Source organism: Bactrocera latifrons, unplaced genomic scaffold, assembly GCF_001853355.1.
Source record: "Bactrocera latifrons isolate USDA-ARS-PBARC rearing strain unplaced genomic scaffold, ASM185335v1 scaffold_320, whole genome shotgun sequence".
NCBI classification, from domain to species: Eukaryota; Metazoa; Arthropoda; class Insecta; order Diptera; family Tephritidae; genus Bactrocera; species Bactrocera latifrons.
The window spans coordinates 99,992-121,353 of NW_017536853.1; the positions used below are offsets into that span (position 1 = coordinate 99,992).

The following is a 21,362-nucleotide window of genomic DNA, read 5'->3' on the forward strand; positions in this document are numbered from 1 at the left end:
TATTCGATCCAACCTGGGTTAAGTTAGGCTAAGACGTTGATCTTAGTGAAGTTGGTTGGATGGTTGACTTAAAATACTCGATCCCAGGTTGTTTTAGGTTAGGGGTTACGTTAAGAGGACGATCCTAGTGAAGTTGTCTAGAATCCTGTGAGCGGAATACATATTTGTCAGGGGGCTGACTGAAAATATTCGACCAAAGGTTGGGTTAGATTAGTTTAAGAGGTCCATCCTAACCGAGATCCCGGTTGTGCAGCTTAGAACGACAGCCCATTGTTACTTAAAAAATTCTCAATTCTTGATTATAAGACTCTTCCAAATCGACAAACGAGGAGAAAATAACAGGATCCTTCCATTTCATCTTCCTCCATACAACTTTGACAACTAGCGTCCGACAAGATTTTCAGCTTTACCTCATGAACGCCTATTGAACAGTTTCTGCGCTTACTCTAGGCCAAAAAGATCCCCCGGTCGTGTTGGAGTTGGAGTACCCGGTAAAGAAGGGCTAAATAAAGTCTAGTCAGAGAAAGCGTTCTGTAAAGCCAGTTATGGTACCTCAGTGATTAGCAAATCCAAATTTTACTCTAAGCTTTGTCGAAGCTTTTTAAGGTCTCAGTAAAGAGAACTTAAAAACGAAGAAGCTTCGTTGAAGCTTTTTGAGTTCGAAATATGAAAAAAATAAAAAAGAAGTTGTTAAAATAGTACCAAATCTAGCAGAACTGACTGAGCTTTGGTTAAATATATCCCAGTCTCACCCTGAGCTTTGTCGAAGCTTTTTGATGTCGGAATAAAGAAGAAAAGTTGAAAAAGTGAAATTGAAAAATGATTTTCAGCATCAGCAAATTTTGGGTTTTTTTTATCTGAAATCCCAATTTCTTAGCCTTCACCAGCCGCGCGGGGTTTGAACGCCTTAGTGTATACTAAAGAAAAAATGTATGCATGTGTGCACATGTAAATAGTAAGCCCGAGCTTAGGTTGTGTCTCCTTAGAGACCTGATACGTTATACTTTTCGTCGTCGTACATTGTTGCGGCTTAGCACACAGTGTTGCATTTATGCCTGTCTATCTGGCTGACGCTTCGGCTATCTGTTGTTGGCAGTTTGCGCAAATCGGATTGTGTTCGATGCTGCTACACCTTCTTCGTTGGAATATTGCATTGTTGCAAACGGTACACGAAGAATAAGCAAGCGAACTGCACATACACACACACATATACATATATAAGTCATTTGTAGTCTTTATGCTTTGATGGTGCTTATTTGCATAAAATATATGTATGAGTTCATAAGCAGAAGTGGGAGGGTGTGTATATTTAAGCTTGCAACGCAATCAACCGAATGATCCAGCTTCGTATGCAGCTGTGCTATTGCATGCCGCATTCTTAGGGATTTCGAGTTGCAAATCGCATGGTAGCTCGAAGCTACCACATGTTATATAAATTAGGCTTTCTCTATACATATCTTTATGTATAAAACTGCTATTATATTTAACACATACTTCTATGCGTACAATATAAACTTTTTTAGTTTATATGCTCTAATATTTACCAATTGTACTTACACATAACTGTCCGCCCATAAATTTACTGTTTGTTCGAAAAGTATTGTAATTTATTGCTTTGATAACGCATTGAAAATTAAGCCACCCCGAGCAATTTTAATCTACAGCAATTGATGTACTGTTCGCTGTGCGTACGAGGGTAGTTTGATAAGTCGATAAATGTTTGAGAAATCGATTTCTATCAGCAATAAATTTAGTCCAATAATTTTTTTAAATATTTTGTGCGAGTAGCTTAGCACGCACTCACTCTTTTATATCGATAGTATATTTTAACTGCGGATCAAAATTTCAAGCAAATTCACCCAAAACTATGTGAGATCTCTGTCAGAGTTTAAAATTTTTTAGTGCTTTTAGAAGACAGAACTCCCCAACTTGGTTTGCTTTGGTGTTCATTTAGTCTCAGAAAAATCATGGATGAATGTAGAACTAAAGAAACTTCTACGAAACTGCCGCAGGTACTTTAATAAGGCAAGGCGATTCAATAATGACGAATGTTGGGATGCATATCAGACTAAATTTCAGGAAGACAGACTTAGAATATTCTTCTTTATTGGCGTAGAGACCGTTACGCGGTTATAGCCGAGTTTTCAACAGGGCCGCAGTCGTTCTTTCTTTTCGCTATTGGGCTCCAATTAGAGGTTTTAAGTGCAGCCAAGTCCTTCTTTACCTGGTCCTTTTAAAGGAGTGGGGGTCTTCCTCTTTCTTTGCTTTCCCCGACGGATACTGCGACAAATACTCTCAGAGCTAGGGGGTTGTCATTCATTGGGACGATATGACCTAACCAAAGAGTCGCTGTCTCTTAATTCTAGACTATGTGTCAATATCGTCGTAACGTATATCTTGAACAACTAATCGTTTTATCGACTGCGGTGTTAGCCGTGTCAATGCGTAAAGGGCCATAAATCTTCTGGAGAACCTTTCTCTGGAAAACTCGCATCGCCGACTCATCAGATGTTGTCACTTTTCATGCCTTAATATGGAATATTCAATAAAAATATTATTAGATACTCATTTCCCATCGTCGGACGGATACGTTTTCAACCTGTCATAATACCTAAGCAGGATTAAGGTCCGTGTTCGCGCAATAACTGGTTACCAAAGCGTTTAGTAGTGTCAAACCTTTTAAGGTCGGCGTTGCGGTTGGTATGTTTCCCGCTCTACTATAGGTCTGCTGTCTCACCTCATAGCCAGCATTTATAATGCCTGCGCCCGCTTAGGGTAGATGGCATGAGGCCAGAGTTAACTGCATACCGCAAATGAGAGAGCAAAACTGCTGCTTGGCAAAATCTTTCAGACCGATCAGTCTAATCTTCTTCATACTAGAAAGTGTGGATGTTCTCACCAAATCACAAAACCGTTTGGAGTTCAGGCAGCGCGCATATGTTAAAGAGAAATCGTTTGATTCCGAACCACATGAGGTAGCTGCGATACACGAAATTTCTTTAGATGTACGAGAATTCACCCTAGTCATTGACGTGGAAAGTGTATTCAGTAAGTCAAGTACTACTGCACTGTTATCGGTATTGTTTCTTTTGACTTTAATCAAAGCCGGTTGGCGTATGCTAAGTAATAGTCAAGCCATATACGATGGGAAAGATATAAAAATCGCTCATCAGATCACTTGTGGCTTCCTGCAAGCAGGCATCCTATACCCTTTGTTTAGGGTAAAGTTTCTTTAATGAATTAGTAAGTCTCCTCCAGAGCTTCAAGATTGTCTGCTACGTGAACATTCTCGCATGCGCTGCAACATTACCAATGAGAATGCCCAACCTTCAGCTAGATGAGAAAGGGCGATTTGGTTGATTTCACTTATTTAGGATGCGAAGTAGTCTAGATTAGCTAGTACTCAAGCTCCAGAAAAGTATTTGAATATTCACTTACCAATATTTGAAGTTATAGTTAAGGCATGAAAGTTAAAGGTAGTTATGCTGGTAAATAATTCGACCTACCTGAAAAGAGAAGAAAAAAAATTTGAACATACTTGTAAAATAAAAATATTAGGTAAAATATACTCGTATATATCTACCATAGAATCAACATATTTTATGAGTTAAGCTAACCTTTAGTTCAAGGTTAGGAAAAGTTAAAGAAATTTAAGAAATCTCTGTTCGTTCGACCACTTCTAGGCTTACTTTACTCGGTAAAATCGGTAAAATATCTAAAAAATACTTGTCAGATTTCCTGCCTTTATTTATTCGTTCAATCTTGCTATATATTCCTGATGCATCGCATCAATATGCCCCTGAGCAATATTTAAAATATGAGGGAAAAGGACATTTGATTTATACGTTTTTTATTAAGAAAACTCTCTTATAACTTAAAATAATGTTAAAAGAAAGGTATCCTAGTGTTAAGATTTACTGTACTTTAAGCTCTCAGTTAAGCTACAGGGTCATTACAGGGTAATCAAAGATTGCAGTAACAAATTTAAGATGCTAAAGCTCCATTTATATTCTTTTTATCTAAAATTTCCTTTATTTATCTTTCGCGGACTTTCTGCTGTCCCCTAACTTCCAGAAACGTCACTAGACTCATAGAAGAAAATTACAAAAAGTAACCTCTATTTGAGAGCATCTTTCACGGTGTTTAGTTGATTTGTATTTAAGAGCACTAAATATATTAAAAATTATGCTTTTCTGCCTAAAAATAACAATATTCGCACCCAAAAGTCGCTGAGGACAAATTTCAGCAAAATACTGGAAATCCTGTCTACTCGTTAATAAATGAAGTCACATTCGACAAATCTGTAAATTGAAAGGAAGCAAAGGGGAACTGAACATCCTGTCAACGGAAAAGCAAAAATTAACTTCTTCAGCAAAAGTGTGAGAAAATTAAAGAACTGTAGTGAGAAAGTGAAAAGGCTGCAAAATACCTCAAGGCATTTTGGAAAAAACGGAAAACGAAGAAAATATTTGTGCTGCCACATACATACATATATACATTCCTTAAAGATATTCCTTATACGTTAGTATATGTCTACGCATTCCTTAAATGTACATAGTTTAGTATATGTATATGTATATGTACTCATATATACAGTTATGCTTATTGCTCAGTATTGCCTCGCAATAAATTTCCATTTAAAACGGGAAATTATGAAAATTTGCTTGCCTTATCCTGATAAAAATGTTGAAATTGTGAAAATATGCTGTGTGGCGTTATGGGAATGATGAGGGTTAATGTGTTTCGAACGCAGTTGCCAATAAATTTTTATAAGAATATTATGTGTAAATATGCCTATATTGAGCAAATTAGCTTTATTACATTTGTATGCACTTTAAGCAAATCGTTTAGCGCTAAATATTTTTTATTAAAGAATAAAAAGTCAAAATTTTCGTTTTCATCCAAAATGTAGACAACACCAGGAGTTTGGTATAGTTTTGGGCGTTCATTTAATTTGGATGGATTTTTTTGTGTGACTTTGCTGGGTTCGGATATGTCTTTTTTTTTGTTTTTGGGTGTAGACACCGCTTACTCGGTTATAGTGGAGTTTACAACAGCGTGCCAGTTGTTCTGCTTTTCGCTGTTTGTCGCCAATTGGAGCTTCCAAGTGTAGCTTGGTCCTTCTCTACCTGATATCTCCAACGGAGTGGAGGTTTTGCACTTCTACTACTTCCCCGGAGGTTACTGCGTCAAATACTCTCAAAGTTGGAGAGAGAGTGTGGCCACTGTCTCTTAATTCGTTGAACTATGCCAATGTCGTCGTATAACTCGTGCAGCTCATCGTTCCATCGACTGCGGTATTCGACGCTGCCAATGCGTAAAGGACCATAAATCTTCTCAAAAACTCGTTACGTCGATTTATCAGATGTTATCACTGTCCACGACTCTGCACCATATAGTAGGACGGAAATGATGAGTGACTTGTAGAGTTTGTTCTTTGGTCCTCGAGAGAGAGTATTTTATTTCTCAATCGAAAGTAGCACCTGTTGGGAAGAGTTATTTTGCGTGTTATATCGACGCTGACGTTGTTGTTGGTATTAATGCTGCTTCAAGTATAGACGAAATTATCTATGACTTCGAAGTTAAGACTGTCGACAGTGACGTGGGAGCCAAACCGCGAGTGCGACGACTTTTTGTTCGATGAAAGGCGATATTTCGTCATGCCGTCGTTTACTGACCGATTTACCTCGCTTCCTTATCCAGTCTGGAGAAAGCAGAACTAACGGCGCGTTTGTTGAGGAAATTGATATTAGACATAACGGCATGGAGGCGGTTCCTTTTATTGAAGGCGGTTTTAAAATCGACAAAGAGGTAGTGTGTGTCGATCTTAAGCTTCATCAGACGATATTTAGGCGCAGCTTTATACTTAAATTTCCAGCTCCAGCTTAATCTCACTAATACTCCATTAGATATCCAATTTACAACCCCTTCGATTACAACTGTTTAGTCGTCAGCGATTATTATTACCACATTTTCACACACATTTTCCACCAAAATTACTATTTTGACATTTTACAAGGCACGTGGCAAAGCGAAACATAAAAAATGTCCAAAACCGTCATGACAACGAAAGTAATAACACAGGCGACATGCAACAAGAAAGCAGTGGCATGAAAAAAAATCAACCAAAAAATGAAAGCAATAAAAACTGCGACCAGACGAGGTAAGCACGGGTACGAAGCGCATAAAAAATAATGAAAATAATTTGTAGTTGAGGTCAGCCAACTTTATGCAGAGACTTTGACGAGCGCAGGGCGCGTACTGTTCACGCACGCACATCAAGCCCATCCGCCGTGGTAGACGGAGTAAATCAACAACTGCCACTCAACACCTGAGCCTCTGCACCGCTACACCTTGTACGCTGAGCCTTATCCTCGATGCCTTGCGCACGGTCTGCCCAATTTCAATGTGTCAGCATAAAGTCGGAAGCGCCTACAGCATTTCGAAGCGTTCAAGTGGCGCGTGAGTGGAGTAAAATAGAGCCGTTGGCTGATGAGTGTCGTGGTGTGAGTGGAGCGAACGGAGTGGTGCGCTTATTTGCTTATAGCGTTGCAGCAAGCCTTACAAGCCGATGTTGTATCGCATTATAAGCCATGGGCTATGTTTTACAACAGAAGCACTGTGCGGAGCACTTAATATTGTTAGCTTGTGTGTGCCTGTGTCTGGCAAACCGATTTCCATTTATTCATTCTGTATAGGCATGAGCCATTATGGCTGGGGCACTTGAACGCGCCATGCGGATGGGCAAAATTAAGGGAAATTAAAGCAAAAACAAAAAAAAAAAAAAAAATGGGTTCGTAACTAAATTTTGTGAAATTGGGTTCAATTTTCATTTTCGCGGTATGCTTAACGGGTGATTTTAGTTGTTTCTTGCTTTATGCCTTTCGTTCGTTTGTTTGTGTATTCTGCGCTTACGTTCCTTTGTTTCTGTATTTATATTAATGTGTACGTTGTTGTTGTGACTTATGGCATCCGTGCTATTTCAATTTGGTACCGTTAGCAACGAATTATGTGCAATATTCAAAGATTTATGACCATGTTCGAACTACTTAATCAAATTCAAGGCAACAACCAGTAGCGCAACAACAACAAGCAGCATGAGTAATGCAATGCCTAAAAACACTGGCGGCTACAAAAGGGGTTATGTTGAACGAACTGCTGCAATAAAGCAAAGCACAAGGAAGCGGTGAAGACAGATAGAGATGAAGAGAGGGAGAGAGAGAGAGAGAGAGAGAAAACGTGAGAAAACTTATTTCCTAGCTTGGTTTGATTTTTATACACAGGCGTCACGTTTTTATAAAATATGCGATTTTTAACTATTAATCATGGAGAAGTCGAATTTTGTAGTGAGTATGAAATGTACGAAATGTATAATATAATATGACGTCTGAAATATTTTTTGTGGATTCATAATTTATATGCGTTTCCTGAAATGTTCAGATTTAGCAGTTATTTTTCGCATTTTTTTCCAAATCGGTTGGAGCATATCTGTAAATATAAGAAAACTCGAAACAGTGTAAAAAAAAAAAACTTTGTTTTCATTCTTATGGCCTAAAAATGTTTGTTGCTAGCATTCTTATCAGATATGAACAGACTTCTTTTAATATTCTCCCAAACCAGCTTTAACCTTAACTTAATATTGTTTTTATATTTAATATAAAAATAATTTTTTTCTTTTTTCGACTTTTAAATAACCTTTTTTTTTGTAACTACCGAAAAGTTTAAGAAATATTACTTTCATGACATTACGACTGCCTGATAAAAAAACAAATTTTATACCTTTTTTTTTTTTAAATAGAAAACATTTGAGGTTATGGATAGTTACGGATAAAGACAAATCTATGAGAATGCATTTCTGAAAAATGCAGTTAAAGGTACAGTAGAAATGTGGATATTGTTTTGAAAGAGGCAGTTTAGAGAAAAACGCGTTTAAAGTTTCAGTTCTAGCAGAACCAGTTTGGATCTAAGTTTTGAGAATCCTCTTGTAAACAAATTTTTGTGTAGTTAAACTTTACAAATAGAAATTCAGCAGAAAAAGGCACTGTATTCAAAAAATATCTCGAAAAGTTTTTAACCCAAAACTTGTTTTCTACCAATTTTCAATATCAACAGTTTGAATATCACTCCAAATTTGCGAATCAAACATTATTCGCGGAACATATACATACTTTCCTTTAATACTCGAATAAATGGGAAATACAAAAGCGCTAAGTAGATTAGTATTTTCTTTCTTCCTAAAAGATTTAAAAGCCCTAAGAAAATGTAGTTTTTGTTTACAAATGCTTTTAAGCCATTGCTTACAGTTTTTCAAAACTGGCAAAAGGTTTATGTAAGGAAAAGGGAGACTAGCGAAGGGGCAGGCAGCATCTTCAAAAATCTAACACTCGGTTAGCTGTGTTGAGTGGCTTAAAAAATGTTAATTATTATCAAACACCTTATTCTTTATCAAGGGTCTCGAAAAAAATTTCAGTTATAAAAATTTTAATGATGATTTTAGCAATGCAAAAATCAGCAAGTTTTAGACGTTGCTTGTCAGATGGAGCTACGAATTAAAGCACTAGACTTTAAAATGCTTCCGGTAAATATAATCAACAGTTTGGCATCTGAAAGATGCATGACACAATTGAGCAATGGCATAGAGTAGAACACTTTATATCTGATGCGATATAAAATGCTAAATACTGTTGTGCAGTTTTCCTTGATATTCGTCACGCATTTGACAAGTTCAGGCACCTGGGTCTATTATGTAATTCAAAGAAAAACTTCCCATGCCTTACTACCTGGTGTTAAAGTAATTTTTACATAACCGGCCATTCTATGGTACATCATGTGAGTCGGGTCCGAATTGGAATCTGAAGTCAGCGTGATTTATATTCTCTTCACGGCTAACCTCTCAGTGATTAACTCTGGTATCAGTATTACGACAACCTTAGCGAATAACAAGCACTGCTGGCGTTGAATAGCATTTCCACAGCTGCCTCCAGAAAACAATAAATGAAATTGACCGCTCTACAACTGTGGTTCAGCAAATGGAACATTGTCATTTCATAATGTTGAAAAGTCCATAAAAGTAGTGTATATTCTCAGGCACGATATATAGTAAGTTCTCAAGTGACCTTATATCGTCAGTTGCTGTCAACAAGCACAAGTTCAAAATTTTTGGGACTTACAATTGATATGAGGCGTACATGAAGAGACCACGTGAAAAGTAAGAGAACCCAAGTCAAGTAAAGTTTTTCGCAGCTGTACTGGCTGTTAAGGTCAAGATCACGCATAAATTTGAAGAAAGAGCTATTTGTATATATATTATATAAAGCAATACTTAGGCCTATCTGAATTTAGACTTTAGTACTTGTTGACTTTCTTCGTTTAGAGAATTATTATAACGCACTTGCTATCCAACTGCTGGATAATAGTCAACAATGCAGTAGACTAAAAAGATATCATCCGTTAGATATCCCATTTCAATTGAATTGATTTCATCTTCATTAATATTTTTCATTATATCTCCGGAACTGAAAAAACTGGATTATTTTTAAATTTTATTATAGAGTAGCGACCGAAAAGCCAAATATTAAGTGAATATTTTTGCTATAAAATTAATTTAAAATATATTTACAACATATCGAGCACCTCCTCACGAGATCTGTACTTTCTTATTGCTTTGTATACTTTTTGTGCTTTTTTTATCGTACTTTCATTACAATTTTTTGTTGCTCTTTTTCTTGCTTTCCACCACGTTTAGTTTTACTTTGATCACTGGAATGCAATTACTTTTTATAAATTTTTTTTTTTTTGGTGAATCAAGAACATTACTTATACATAAATATATACCACCTATACGTACAATTATATATAATCAATAGCATTACCTACAATATACTACATATACATTAAATTATATACGAACAACATGTTTACATGCCATAATCATGAACCTACACGCTTTAAATTGGCGTTCATAGCAATTGTTAAAGAGTAGTAAGGATGTGCTACAAGAGCAACGTTCCAATGGCAGAGGCACACATAGTACTGAAGAAATTAAGGGTATAGTATTATTAGTACTTGAATGTGTTGTAATATTAGAAAATTATGTGATGTGTTTTTTTTTATATATATATATATATTTTTTTTTTAATGGCTTTATTTTTCGAACAATACTTTGAAAATCTTAATTACGAAGCTGTTAAACTGGAAATAAATACAACATTTGATGCAACATTTCGAACGATAGATGCTGTGCTGCTGGTTGATTTATATACATGTATTTTAGGAAGTCTTTACTATTCGTAATTTTTTGCATAAAGAAGTCTAGACCTCCATTATAATAACGTATCCATCGCAAAGAACTGCAATCCGCCTTAGGTTATCACAATTAGTTACCGAAAATACATTATATGGGTGTACCTAAGCCTTAAGCGAAGTGTGCAGCGCCCGCATAGAAATTCTAGAAATTGGAGAATTTATTTACCAGAAATCCTTTCAATTTGCAGGAAGTTTAGTTACAAGAAAATTTCGAGCTAATTATGGGTTGTCAATGAGCACAGGGTGACTTCCAGGTGGGTATACCCTCTACATGTGTAGAGAGAAACGATTTAGTAGTGAAGGAAAATACTACCGCGATCTATAACGACGGACACAAATAGACTGCGAGATAGGAGCGGGGTTATAATCCGAGTATCTCGATATTTTTCCGTCTACCAAATTCAGCTTGAATCTTCCAAGCGTAAGTAAGTACAATGCATAGCTTTGACGTGTGGAGTTCTATGGAACAACAACTGGAGGATATATTATAAAATACGGTCATTTACGCATGTGGCCAGGCGGCATTACTAGCCTTGTCGTCGCCAAAGATCAACTCCAGCTTTGAAAAAAAAAAAAACCGAAGAAGGATTTAGCTCACTGGCAGGTCAATGAGACTTGTTCATAATTTGGATTTGGGTAATAAGTTTATATTACATAGGTCCAGGAAAAGTATAGGGTGGTACAGGAATTATGCTACAAAACCAAACTGTAATAACTATTTTACTGTGTGAGTAATCGATTTACTGTTTTGTTATTTCGCAGATTATTATTAAGGTGTTTTAAAAATGAATGCCTGGAATACCGAAAAGAGGGTTTGGATAATGCAACGACCATGCTCAACATGTTTGCCGAATCTGGAAGTGTCGCAAAAAGATCGTACCATCGAGAAGCGTATGTTTGTGTTGAAGAAAAATTCAGGAAAGTCCTAGAGCCTCGACTTGTAACTATCGGCGCAATTTGGAGTTTGATCCGTTATGATTGAAACCTGAAATATTATAACTTGATGATATGCCTGTTTATAACTGATTTTTTGATCTAAACGGAAATGTAAACAAGCAAAATTGGCGTATGAGATCAAACACAGAAATAGTCCACTAGACGGAATTTTACACAGAATGAATCAATACATTTGTCGTGCGCAGTTTCATTAAGGTGTAGTGTCGACCAAACTTTGGGGAACGTTAAATATTAAAAAGTGAGTATGTCCTATAAGAGAGCTGCCGCAGATGTAAACGGAAGGAGCAAGGAAGTTATTCTGAGTCCCAATGTCTATCATAAGTTAGACATCGAGAGAATATTTTCTCGAGAATAAAATCTTATTTTTGGATCGACTTATTTGTGTATACAACTACGTGACGGCACTCCATCTAATATCACTGAAAACTAAAATTGTTCTATGTGTGCCTTATTATTGTACCAGTCTAACCTAACCTGATCGATATATGTAAGTACCCATAAATAATGCCTGTTCGGAGTACAACAAGCTGTTGGAAAACTTTTTTGCTTTTCTACAGCTTGAGTTGAGCTTTGCAGTGAGGCTAATAGACTTTTTTAATGACGGAGTTCAAACAGCAGTGTTGGAAATTTGCGCACTTTAACAAACCGTTAAACTACTCCAGCTAGTCTTCCTGTAGTCATATGTGCATCGTTAAGCAGACATCAAACCACAAATTTATACTTCACTAGTTAGCGGTAAATAAGTTTCAACTACTAGCACGACACAAGTAAATTTTGCGCGTATTAACACTCATAACTTCTATGAAATTTATTTGTGTAAACATATTTCCTTTGAATAATTAAGCCAAACACAGGCAGTCACAGAGCTTTCCGCCTCAACAAGTTTACCGGAGTTACGTAGAATCATACACAAAGACTACAAAATTATTTGTAAACAACTAATCCTCAACAAATTGCACGTTTTATTACATAATTTTGTATCTAGTAAAGTTTAACAGTTACCTTGGAGCAACTAAAGAATTTCCACATAAATTGCAGTTGTACATATGTATGTGTGTGTGTGGAGAATTTGAAGTAAATAACACCAATAGAATGCAATTGTAGTTTGGTGAAAAAGCTAGAGGAGCTAAGTGAAATAGTTTGCTAACGAAAAGTGTAGGCGAAAGAGCATTTTTGAAGCTCGACAAAACTTTTAGTGGTTATTAAAATTAATGGTCTCTTCTAAATTAAAATGTCAAAGCAAAGTTGTATGCTCTGCAGAACTTCAAAACTACAAACATATGTATCTATTCACAAATGTATACATTGCCAGCTGGATAAGCTTGTTTCGAGGCCTGCGGCGGCAGTTGGCAGGTCTGTTGTGGCACGTTCTTCGTTCTCGGCACACAGACACAGCACAGCTGTGTGGCAAGCGATTTTCTAAAATTAATGAAAGCGGTAGGGCCGCTGCAGTTGATGGCCACTTCAAAACAAACTTTCACCTTAGCAATGATAAGTGCCGAAGTTGGTTGGTTTGCGTGTGTCAAAAATAAGTAAAACAAACGAAAAGTTATTAAATAAATACCGCAACTGTTTAAAAATGACACAGCTGCGGGCCTGTTAGAGTTTTTAATGGGTGAACCAAGTGAAGGTACTTTTTTCAATAGCTCCTGTTTTTTTTTTTTGATAGATCGTACTATTCGCAACACCATCATCCATCTCGAGTCCCGATAATAATGGATAATTTCATAATTTTCGGCCGAATAGATCAAGTACAGCACGCAGTAAAGATAATATAGCAGCAGTAGCTGAGAGTGTACATACGTATATGAAGAGCGTGGAGAGTCGATTCCGTCGTTCGCTGTAACTTGGACTGATGTATGGAATGATTTGACGCATTTTACGTCGAGACCTTAAAAAATTCTGCAAAATCTTTAATTGAAAGTGTAAAAACTAGAGCTTGTGCAAGAATTGAAGCCGCTCGACCTTGCCAAGCAACATCGCTTCACTCTATACGTTCTTGAAAAGTTCCAAGAAGATCCGACGTTTTCGAGCCAAATTTTGTCTAGCATTGATATCCATTACTGGCTCAATGGATATGTAAACAAGCAAAATTGCCACATTTGGGACGAGCTGAAACCTGAAGATATTCAAGGGTCGAAATTTCATCCAGAAAAACAACGGTTTGGTGTGGTTTGTGGGCCGGTGGATTCATCGGTCCATATTTCTTAAAAAATAATGCCGGCGGGAATGTAAACGTCAATGGAGACCATTTTCGCGCTATGATAATCGACTGTTTGATCCCGAAATTGAAGCTCGGCGACATTTGGTTTCCACAAGACGACGTCACTTCCCAGAAATCGCCTCAATCAATTGATTTATTGAGAGATCACTTCGTTGAGTAGATTATTTTACGTTTTGGGTGGGTCGATTGGCCACCAAGATCGTGGATATCACACCGCTAGACTTTTACCTCTGAGGATATGTAAAGTCTGAAGCTTATGCGGACAATCTGGCTTCGATTCGGACTTTGACGCAAAACATTACGCGTGTCAATAACTGTCATTATCATGCCGAAATGCCTGAACTAGTCATAGAATATTGGCACCATCTGAGACGTAGCCGTAGCTAATATTTGCAAGACATAATCTTCTAAAAATAAATGCTAAAGAATGTTTCGAATCATAATGAACACTCTCCGCTAGATTTTAAGTTTCTGTGCTTTCCCTTTAATAGAGTGGGAACCTCGAAATGGATCACCCTTTAGTAAGCGTGACTAGTGCACGATAGACAACATTAATGAGCTGCGTACGAGCATGCGGTAATTGCTTGCGCTTAATGCCTGCCTTTGTTAATTACCAGGACTTATTTAGCCATATGTATGTATGTATGTATTTTTGTAATAAGATCCCATCAATTAATATACATACATATATATAAATGATATATATATATATATATGCCATTACATTTGCGGTCATTAAATCATTGACTGCGCCATGTGGGCAATCAATATCCTTCATCCGAAACCGTTTGCTGCGCCGCAACTGCACAATCCACTCGCTAGATGAGCTAACAATCTATCATTATGTACTTGTTATTGTTGCACGCTGTGCTATATACAGACATATGGTTAGACTCGTATGTATTGTTATCGTTGACAGTTGAGCTTCATTAAAGTTGAATTTCTATTAAAACGCTTCGAAACCTCAAAGGAATAATTTGATGAAACGCCAAGGTGGCGAACGTATACACGTGTGAGCTATGAATTATGCATTGAATGAATAAAAATACATACATACAAACCTATTATAGTCGAAGAAATAGAATATGGCGTTAGGTTCTCATATTTTCATTCTGGAAAAATAGCACTGGCGCTTTGTAGCCAAGTGTGTTGACTGCCAATTACTTGATGGTTGGTTTTGTATACAAAACTCGCGCTTTACTATACCAAAATCCGTATTTTTCTAACAATGATCGCTTTTGAAAAGTGTTTTTGACTTGTAAAATATTCAATAATAATTTTGCAGTCATTCGATGGCAAGAAAACTGGTGAATTCCTCCTTAGCCTGAACGCAGAACTAAGCTATAAGCAAAAAGAATTGATAATGAAGCATATCACCCGGAAAGTATTTTCGCGCCTTCAAAGTAATCCGCACCAGATATAATACACTTATGCCAACGATTTTTCCAGTCCTCGAAACACTTTTCACAAGCACTTTTTGAGATGGCCTTCAGCTTCTTCCACGAATTTGATTTTTTATCTCTTCGATCGACTGAAAACGGGTTACATTCCGATGATTGTTGACTTATTTGCATGTAAGACTCATAAAAACATACACAAAATAATTACAATTTCCGGGTGCTTTTCTGTCACAATATATACAGAAATTGCTAATTTTGATCTTCTAGCTTCGATAGGGCACCAAACTAAAAATATTCCAAAACTTTTTAAAATAATTTTTAAGAAAAATTTAAAAATAATTTTTCCAAAAAAAATTTTAAGAATAATTTGTCCCAAAAAATTTTTAAAACAATTTTTGAGAAACTTTTACAAATAATCTCTACTATACAAAATTTTTTTTTATTTTAGGCCGTAAGGAGGGTTTAAAATGCCTTCGTACCGTATAGGGATCGTCTTCCTTCGTGAGTGGTGTACCCACTAAAACAATCCCCCCTGCGTTCATGGATGCCTACAATTTTGTAGCCAGCATCAAGCTATTTGGCTCATCTTCTATATTTTCCGTACTTAGTTCTCCGAGCTTGTTTTCTACAGTTCTTCGTGCTTCTTTCCATCGGTATGATTTGCATCATCTAGCGGTTCGTCTCCATATATATATGCTGGGCTTTCTGTTTTACCCATGTTGTACAGTTATTTCCGGAAATACATCTGTGCTATGTAGTAATTTACCTTTCTTTAATCAGTTTGGTGGTCCATCTTCTTTTGTTCCCTTCCCTTCTTCATCGGTCTTGTCAGTTTTCAAAAGTTTGCTTCCTCGCCTGTTGTCTTGTGGCCGTGTGTATTTCTATTCCGTCTTTCTTCCATATCCAGAGTTGTCTTCTCTCCTTTGCGAGAAGGTCTATTGGGTTCACGCCGCTTATCATTAGCACTGCGGGTTCGGATACAGTGCGGTACGCTGAGGCGATTCTCACGGCTGCTGTCCTCTGCACTTTAGCAAGCACTTTCATTCTATGTTCTACCTTTAATGTATCGGCTCATATTTCGCTACCGTATAATAGCACTGACTGTGTTGTGTATATAAGCAATTTCCGTCTACTTGCAAGTAGGCCTCCACAAGTCTTGATAGCAGCCACCTTGTCCACTGTCCATTTTTTTTTTTTTTTTTTTTTTGTTTCTTCATTTTAGGGTTTTCGTCGTTTGAATAGTTTCGAATGAACTTCCATGTTTACCTCCAGCGCGATATGTTTCCTAGTGTGGAGGATCAGTTCTGTTTTTTCTGCACTTAGGCCTACTATATAACAGTAAAAGCAGTGAAGTGTTAAGTTGGTTGCGAAAAAAATTAAATTGAATCAGCTGTTCTCATCCAAGAAATTACTTAATGAACGACCCAACATCTTCGTAGGAAAGAATTACATTTCTAGTAAAAACTAGATTTAGGTTAAACTAGCAAAGAATGCGATTAGGGTTAAGGTAACTGGAGGTGAGCTTAGGTTTCAAAAATAAAATATTCCTACCCAACCCAAGCTTATGAGTGTCTAACAAATACCCAACATTAGTTGAACATTTTGTTTAACAACCACTAACTGGTTCGTTAGTGTGAGTACACAAATAACTAACCAATTTACGCACATGGCAACAATTCTCACACATGCACACATACAAACATATTTCCGTATGAACGCAATTTCCTTTAACCATGGAGCAAAATAGAAAACCGCCATTTAACTGTTATAGGAGGATGTGAAGAAGGAGGTAAAGGTGGAGGCGGCAACGCACAAGCGTATTAAGGTCACATTATGTACACCGATGGATTTGTTGAAGAGAATATGATTGTGTTGACTCCTTGGTGACAAAGGTAAATAGCAACAACACAAACAAAACAATGCAGCAAAAAATACTCAATAAAGCAAGAGAACATTTGATATAAAGCTGATGGAAATCATTGAGTTCATCTGCAAACAAAGCTGCTGATTGTGAAAAATGTGCTGCCACATGCTCCCCTTTGAAAATTGGTAAGTATTATCGAATATATGTAGTTCATTTTATTTGTTTTCTATGCGTCACGGTTGGAGTGTGCATACACTTCTAACCTGAATTCTGCTTTTAACTAGAGTTACTATCTGGAGAGTGATTGCCCATTAAATGTGTTCGAAATATTGAATAACATATATTACGCATTTTATTTAGTAGTTACATGTGTATGTGTACAGGAGCTTCTAGAAATCTCTTAACAAGCTAAAGCATTACATTTTCAATTTGAAAACCTCGACAAGGATTGGCTAGAGTTCAAGTGTTTTCTGCTTCTTTATTGGGGTAGACACCGCTTTCATGGTTATAGACGAGTTAACAACAGCGCCTCAGTTGCTCTTTTTTTCGCGAGATCCCAAGAGTAGTCAGGTCTTTCTTCACCTTGGAATCGTTCCTTCCATTTAATTCCCTACTCAGTCCGAAGTAGCGCCTGTTGCCAAGAGTTATTCTGAGGTGGATTTCGAGGCTGATGTTGTTAATACTGGTTCCAAGACAGACGAAATTATCTACGACTTCGAAGTTGAAGGCTGATTGTCAACAGTGACGTGGGAGCCTAGTCGCGAGTGCGACGACTGTTTGTTGAATGACACGGAATATTTCCTCTCGCTCTCGTTCTCTATCAGACCTGTTTGCTTTGCTGGTCTGAAGTCTGGAGAAATCAGATATAGCAGCGTTATTGTCGGGGCCAATGATGTCAATATCATCGGCGTACGTGAGTAGCTGTACTCTCTTATAGAAGATTGTACCGGCTCGATTAAGCTCTGCAGCTCGAATAATTTTCTCCAGCAGTAGATTGTAGAAGTCGCACGAGAGGGAATTGCCATATTTGAAACCTCGTTTGGTATTAAACGGCTCCGAGAGATCCTTCCCGATCCTGACGGAGCTTTTGGTATTGCCGGTATAGTTTCAGTGTAGTCAGCTTTAATAAGTCTTAGCTACAATTTTCGGAGTTTCCTAATGATGTATTGACTTTTCGCGCTCTCTACCTCTCGCTCTAACTCTCTCTATACAAATAATTTATGGAAAAGCTGTTGAGCAAGTGTTCAGTGATCCCGCTCAAGCACCTACAGTTGCTTACAGAACGGGTGCAGTTTCTCTCTTCCTTTCTCTCTCTTCCTTTTAATAATAATTCTGTAGTCTTGTCTCTTTCTTTCTTTCAATAATAATTTTGGCCTTGATCCTCAGTTACCAATTTCCTTAAGTGAGAAAGACTTTTATAATCTCTGATATTTTCTTCTCTGCCTGACATTTTTTCTTTCACAATTGTCGGTCTACGCTTCTAATACATCTGTCCTGGTATCAACTTTTATTTCGGCATGAGCAATTGCTGTCACAAGCTTTTAATGTGACCTCTCCAACTAGCGTTTGAAACTTTTATCTGATTTGATAAACAAAAGCTACAATGAAAGCTTTTAGTTCATAAAATTTTCAGTTGGAGATAGCGTGGATAAGTTTAGCACATTTGTAGATATAATTGGCGTCGATATTTCTTTAATATCTTTGAACCCTTATGGCGCCATTTAAGCTTTTTCTGCTCATCAAACATACAAGAGAGTTTCTTCTTTGTTCCTTACCACACCTTTATTTCAGTTTATTATTTCTTTCGTTCATTGTTTTGCTTTCATTTTGGCTTGCTTTATTTGTCCGCACTGTTTCATTCTGGTGGTTTCTATTCATTTATACTTTTGTGGTTTTCCATTGACTTTTTTGTTTGCATTTACTCTTGCCACATATGTCACCTATACAAGTATACTATATGTACTATATGCATTCCAACCAGCCACTCATTGCTATGAATTCCTGTATTATCCTGATTTCTCAGCTTACCAATTGCCACTCGTACTATTTACCATGTGCTTAGTTCCAATCACACATTTAATCCCAGCAAGTTAACTTTGCTCGGTATTTGTACGCAAACTGTGTGCTTATTCTCAAACTCCCACTTGGCTGTGGATATTCATAAGACTTAAGTACCGTTAACTAAGAGTTCACCACATTTTTCACTTAATACCTGATTATTTGAGTATACATATGGAGCACAAGTTAGTTGTGTCTCTTAAATATTATTTTGTATTCTTCTTGAGAGCAGCGACAAATGTAACAAAGTGCACGTCTGTTATATAACTGGTTGCTGATTCGAAACTCGACAGCTGTATGGGTACTACGAAATATTCGAGTATGTTCCTAACATGAGAAAGTAAAGCTAATTAACATTTAAGCATCCTTAGATCGACAGAACTCATTCCTTGCAGTCCTCGCTCATAGTCTGGTCAGCAACACCATTTGATCATCATACTATAGGGACGTCATATTTCGAAATTCGGAGTCAGAGGCCTCAACTTTAAGTTATATTAATACTTTGTTCTTAATATATTCTTCGAAATATCTGTTATTTCCCTCGAAGTAACGACCCTTTATCCCAATCCTCGAAACAATTGTTAAAGTCAATTTCCGGAATAGCCTTCAAAGCGATTCACTTTTCTTGTCTTCAATTGGCTCAAACCGATTTCCCCGGAGCGGGAGCAGGATATCCAGAGCCAAATCAGTCGAATACGGTGACGGTATTCCTTGTTAACAGTTTGGTCGGTCGGAACGAATTCGTAGCGCAACATACCTCTATAATGGAAGAAAACTGTCAACATAATCTTGATTTCTGACCAACTTTAATGTGGTTTTTTGGGTTCGGCTCATCTTCGGCACGATATTCGGCTTATTGGTCGTATGTTTCCGAGTCGTCAGCATAGATCCAAGACTTATCGCCAGTAATAATATCTTTCATGACATCCTGATAGTTAAAAAGCATTGCTTCACAGACTTCAACGCGACCCCATTTTTTCGAAAAAAAATATAGCAATTTTGAAACTAATCTTGAGTTCACTCTGATCTTGAGATCCTTCTGATATTCGAACGATGCCAATAAGATGAATGCGTTCTCGGCATTTTCTTTTTGAATTATTTACACCGATCAGAAATACTTGCTAGCGACTACCGCCCCCCTATGACAGTCCGGTCGAAATAACCGGAACGGACCCGGATTTTTATCCGACCAGGACGATTTTCACAGATATTACCTTAGGAATGTTTTCTTCCGTTACAACAATTACCATTGAAGGTCTTTTCCAACATTTTGAACGTTTCGACGCCAGAAATATGATTCCAAACACAAAATTTTATGGAACTATTTTATTGAATAGTTTCGCTCATCCTAAAAATCGCCGAATGCACTTTATGTACCTCAGAAAGTCAAGCAAATCCCAACGGGAAGCTCTTTCATCATATTGGCTATTGATTTGATATGCCTGCAGGGTCAAATCACTCACACTCTTAATGGAAATGTACGAGTATATGCAAATTTATACATGAGAGTTTAGTTTCATATAGACGCACGAACGTATATACCTTAATACTTATATACCTACATAGTTACTGTTATTCCTATGGCAGTAAATATATTTTTCTTTGTATTTTTTCACTGAAAATTGTAATTGCCTCCTCTCTTCGGTTGTCAAGTAATCAAATAAATTCTTTTGTTCGATTTTCTTCCTTAATTCCCCAAGCTTAGTGTGTCTGGCCAAACGTAACAATTAGTTGTTGCAGGTATTTACTGGAGATAAACTTAAATGTATAAAATTGAACTAAAATGTTCTCGAGCAATTATTGGTCTACTGCCCCCTCTGTCATTACAACACTTCGTTTAGCCCAGTTATATTAAAAAGGTTTAGTAAAGCTCTCGAGTTAATGGTTGTGCTCCCTCACCGAATTTAATTTTCGATCCGTCTGTATGCCATTGTATTGTGCTACTACGAAGGTACTTCGCAGGAGAGAAGGCCTCTCCTTTACATTTGCTCCATGCTTATGAGAGTTTGAATTTCTTTTCAAAGTAAATTATTTTATCGACTCTAGGAAGAAGTGCTAACGATAGACTACCTCCAATAGCGCTTATTATCCTGTTCTTGTTATGCCTTGATGCCAGCAGCGCTAAAATGGATCTTTTTGCTGTCATCTGCACAACGATAAGAAGGGGAGTGAGGTCAAGAATCACCTGCTAGTGCTAGGTGCTTTCCCAACCGAGTTTTGAAGTTAAAACCAGGTCTAGATATTTAATTTTATCAACCCTGCCCACATCCACCCCTTTGAGGTTTGGGTTCTGAGGGCCGAAAGAGAATTGAATAATTGGAAAAAAAAATATTTTAAGCTATACTAGTGCTGTCATATTGTAAAAAGATTCCATAATTTTATTTAAATTTTTCCTCATCAACACTCACCTGTTGTTCCATTTTCTGGTTACGACTGCTGACTGCAGACATTTTTTGTATTTGTTGCTGCCTGTTGATTTATTTAACTTCCCTTTTTAACTTATATTTTTTTGTATTTTTTATATTTCAAATTATTATTTGTTTTGTATTTTTTT

At 37.0% G+C, this 21,362-nt stretch overlaps 1 protein-coding gene across 1 annotated transcript in view; it reads right to left on the bottom strand.

Moving 5' to 3' along the window:
* Window positions 1-21,258, bottom strand: part of LOC108971091 (protein king tubby) — a 98,115-nt gene extending 76,857 nt beyond the window's left edge. The window contains exon 1 of the mRNA XM_018936921.1: window positions 21,217-21,258. Within this exon, the coding sequence (XP_018792466.1) occupies window positions 21,217-21,258 (42 nt within the window). The remainder of the gene's footprint in view (window positions 1-21,216) is intronic.
* Window positions 21,259-21,362: the final 104 nt, after the last annotated feature.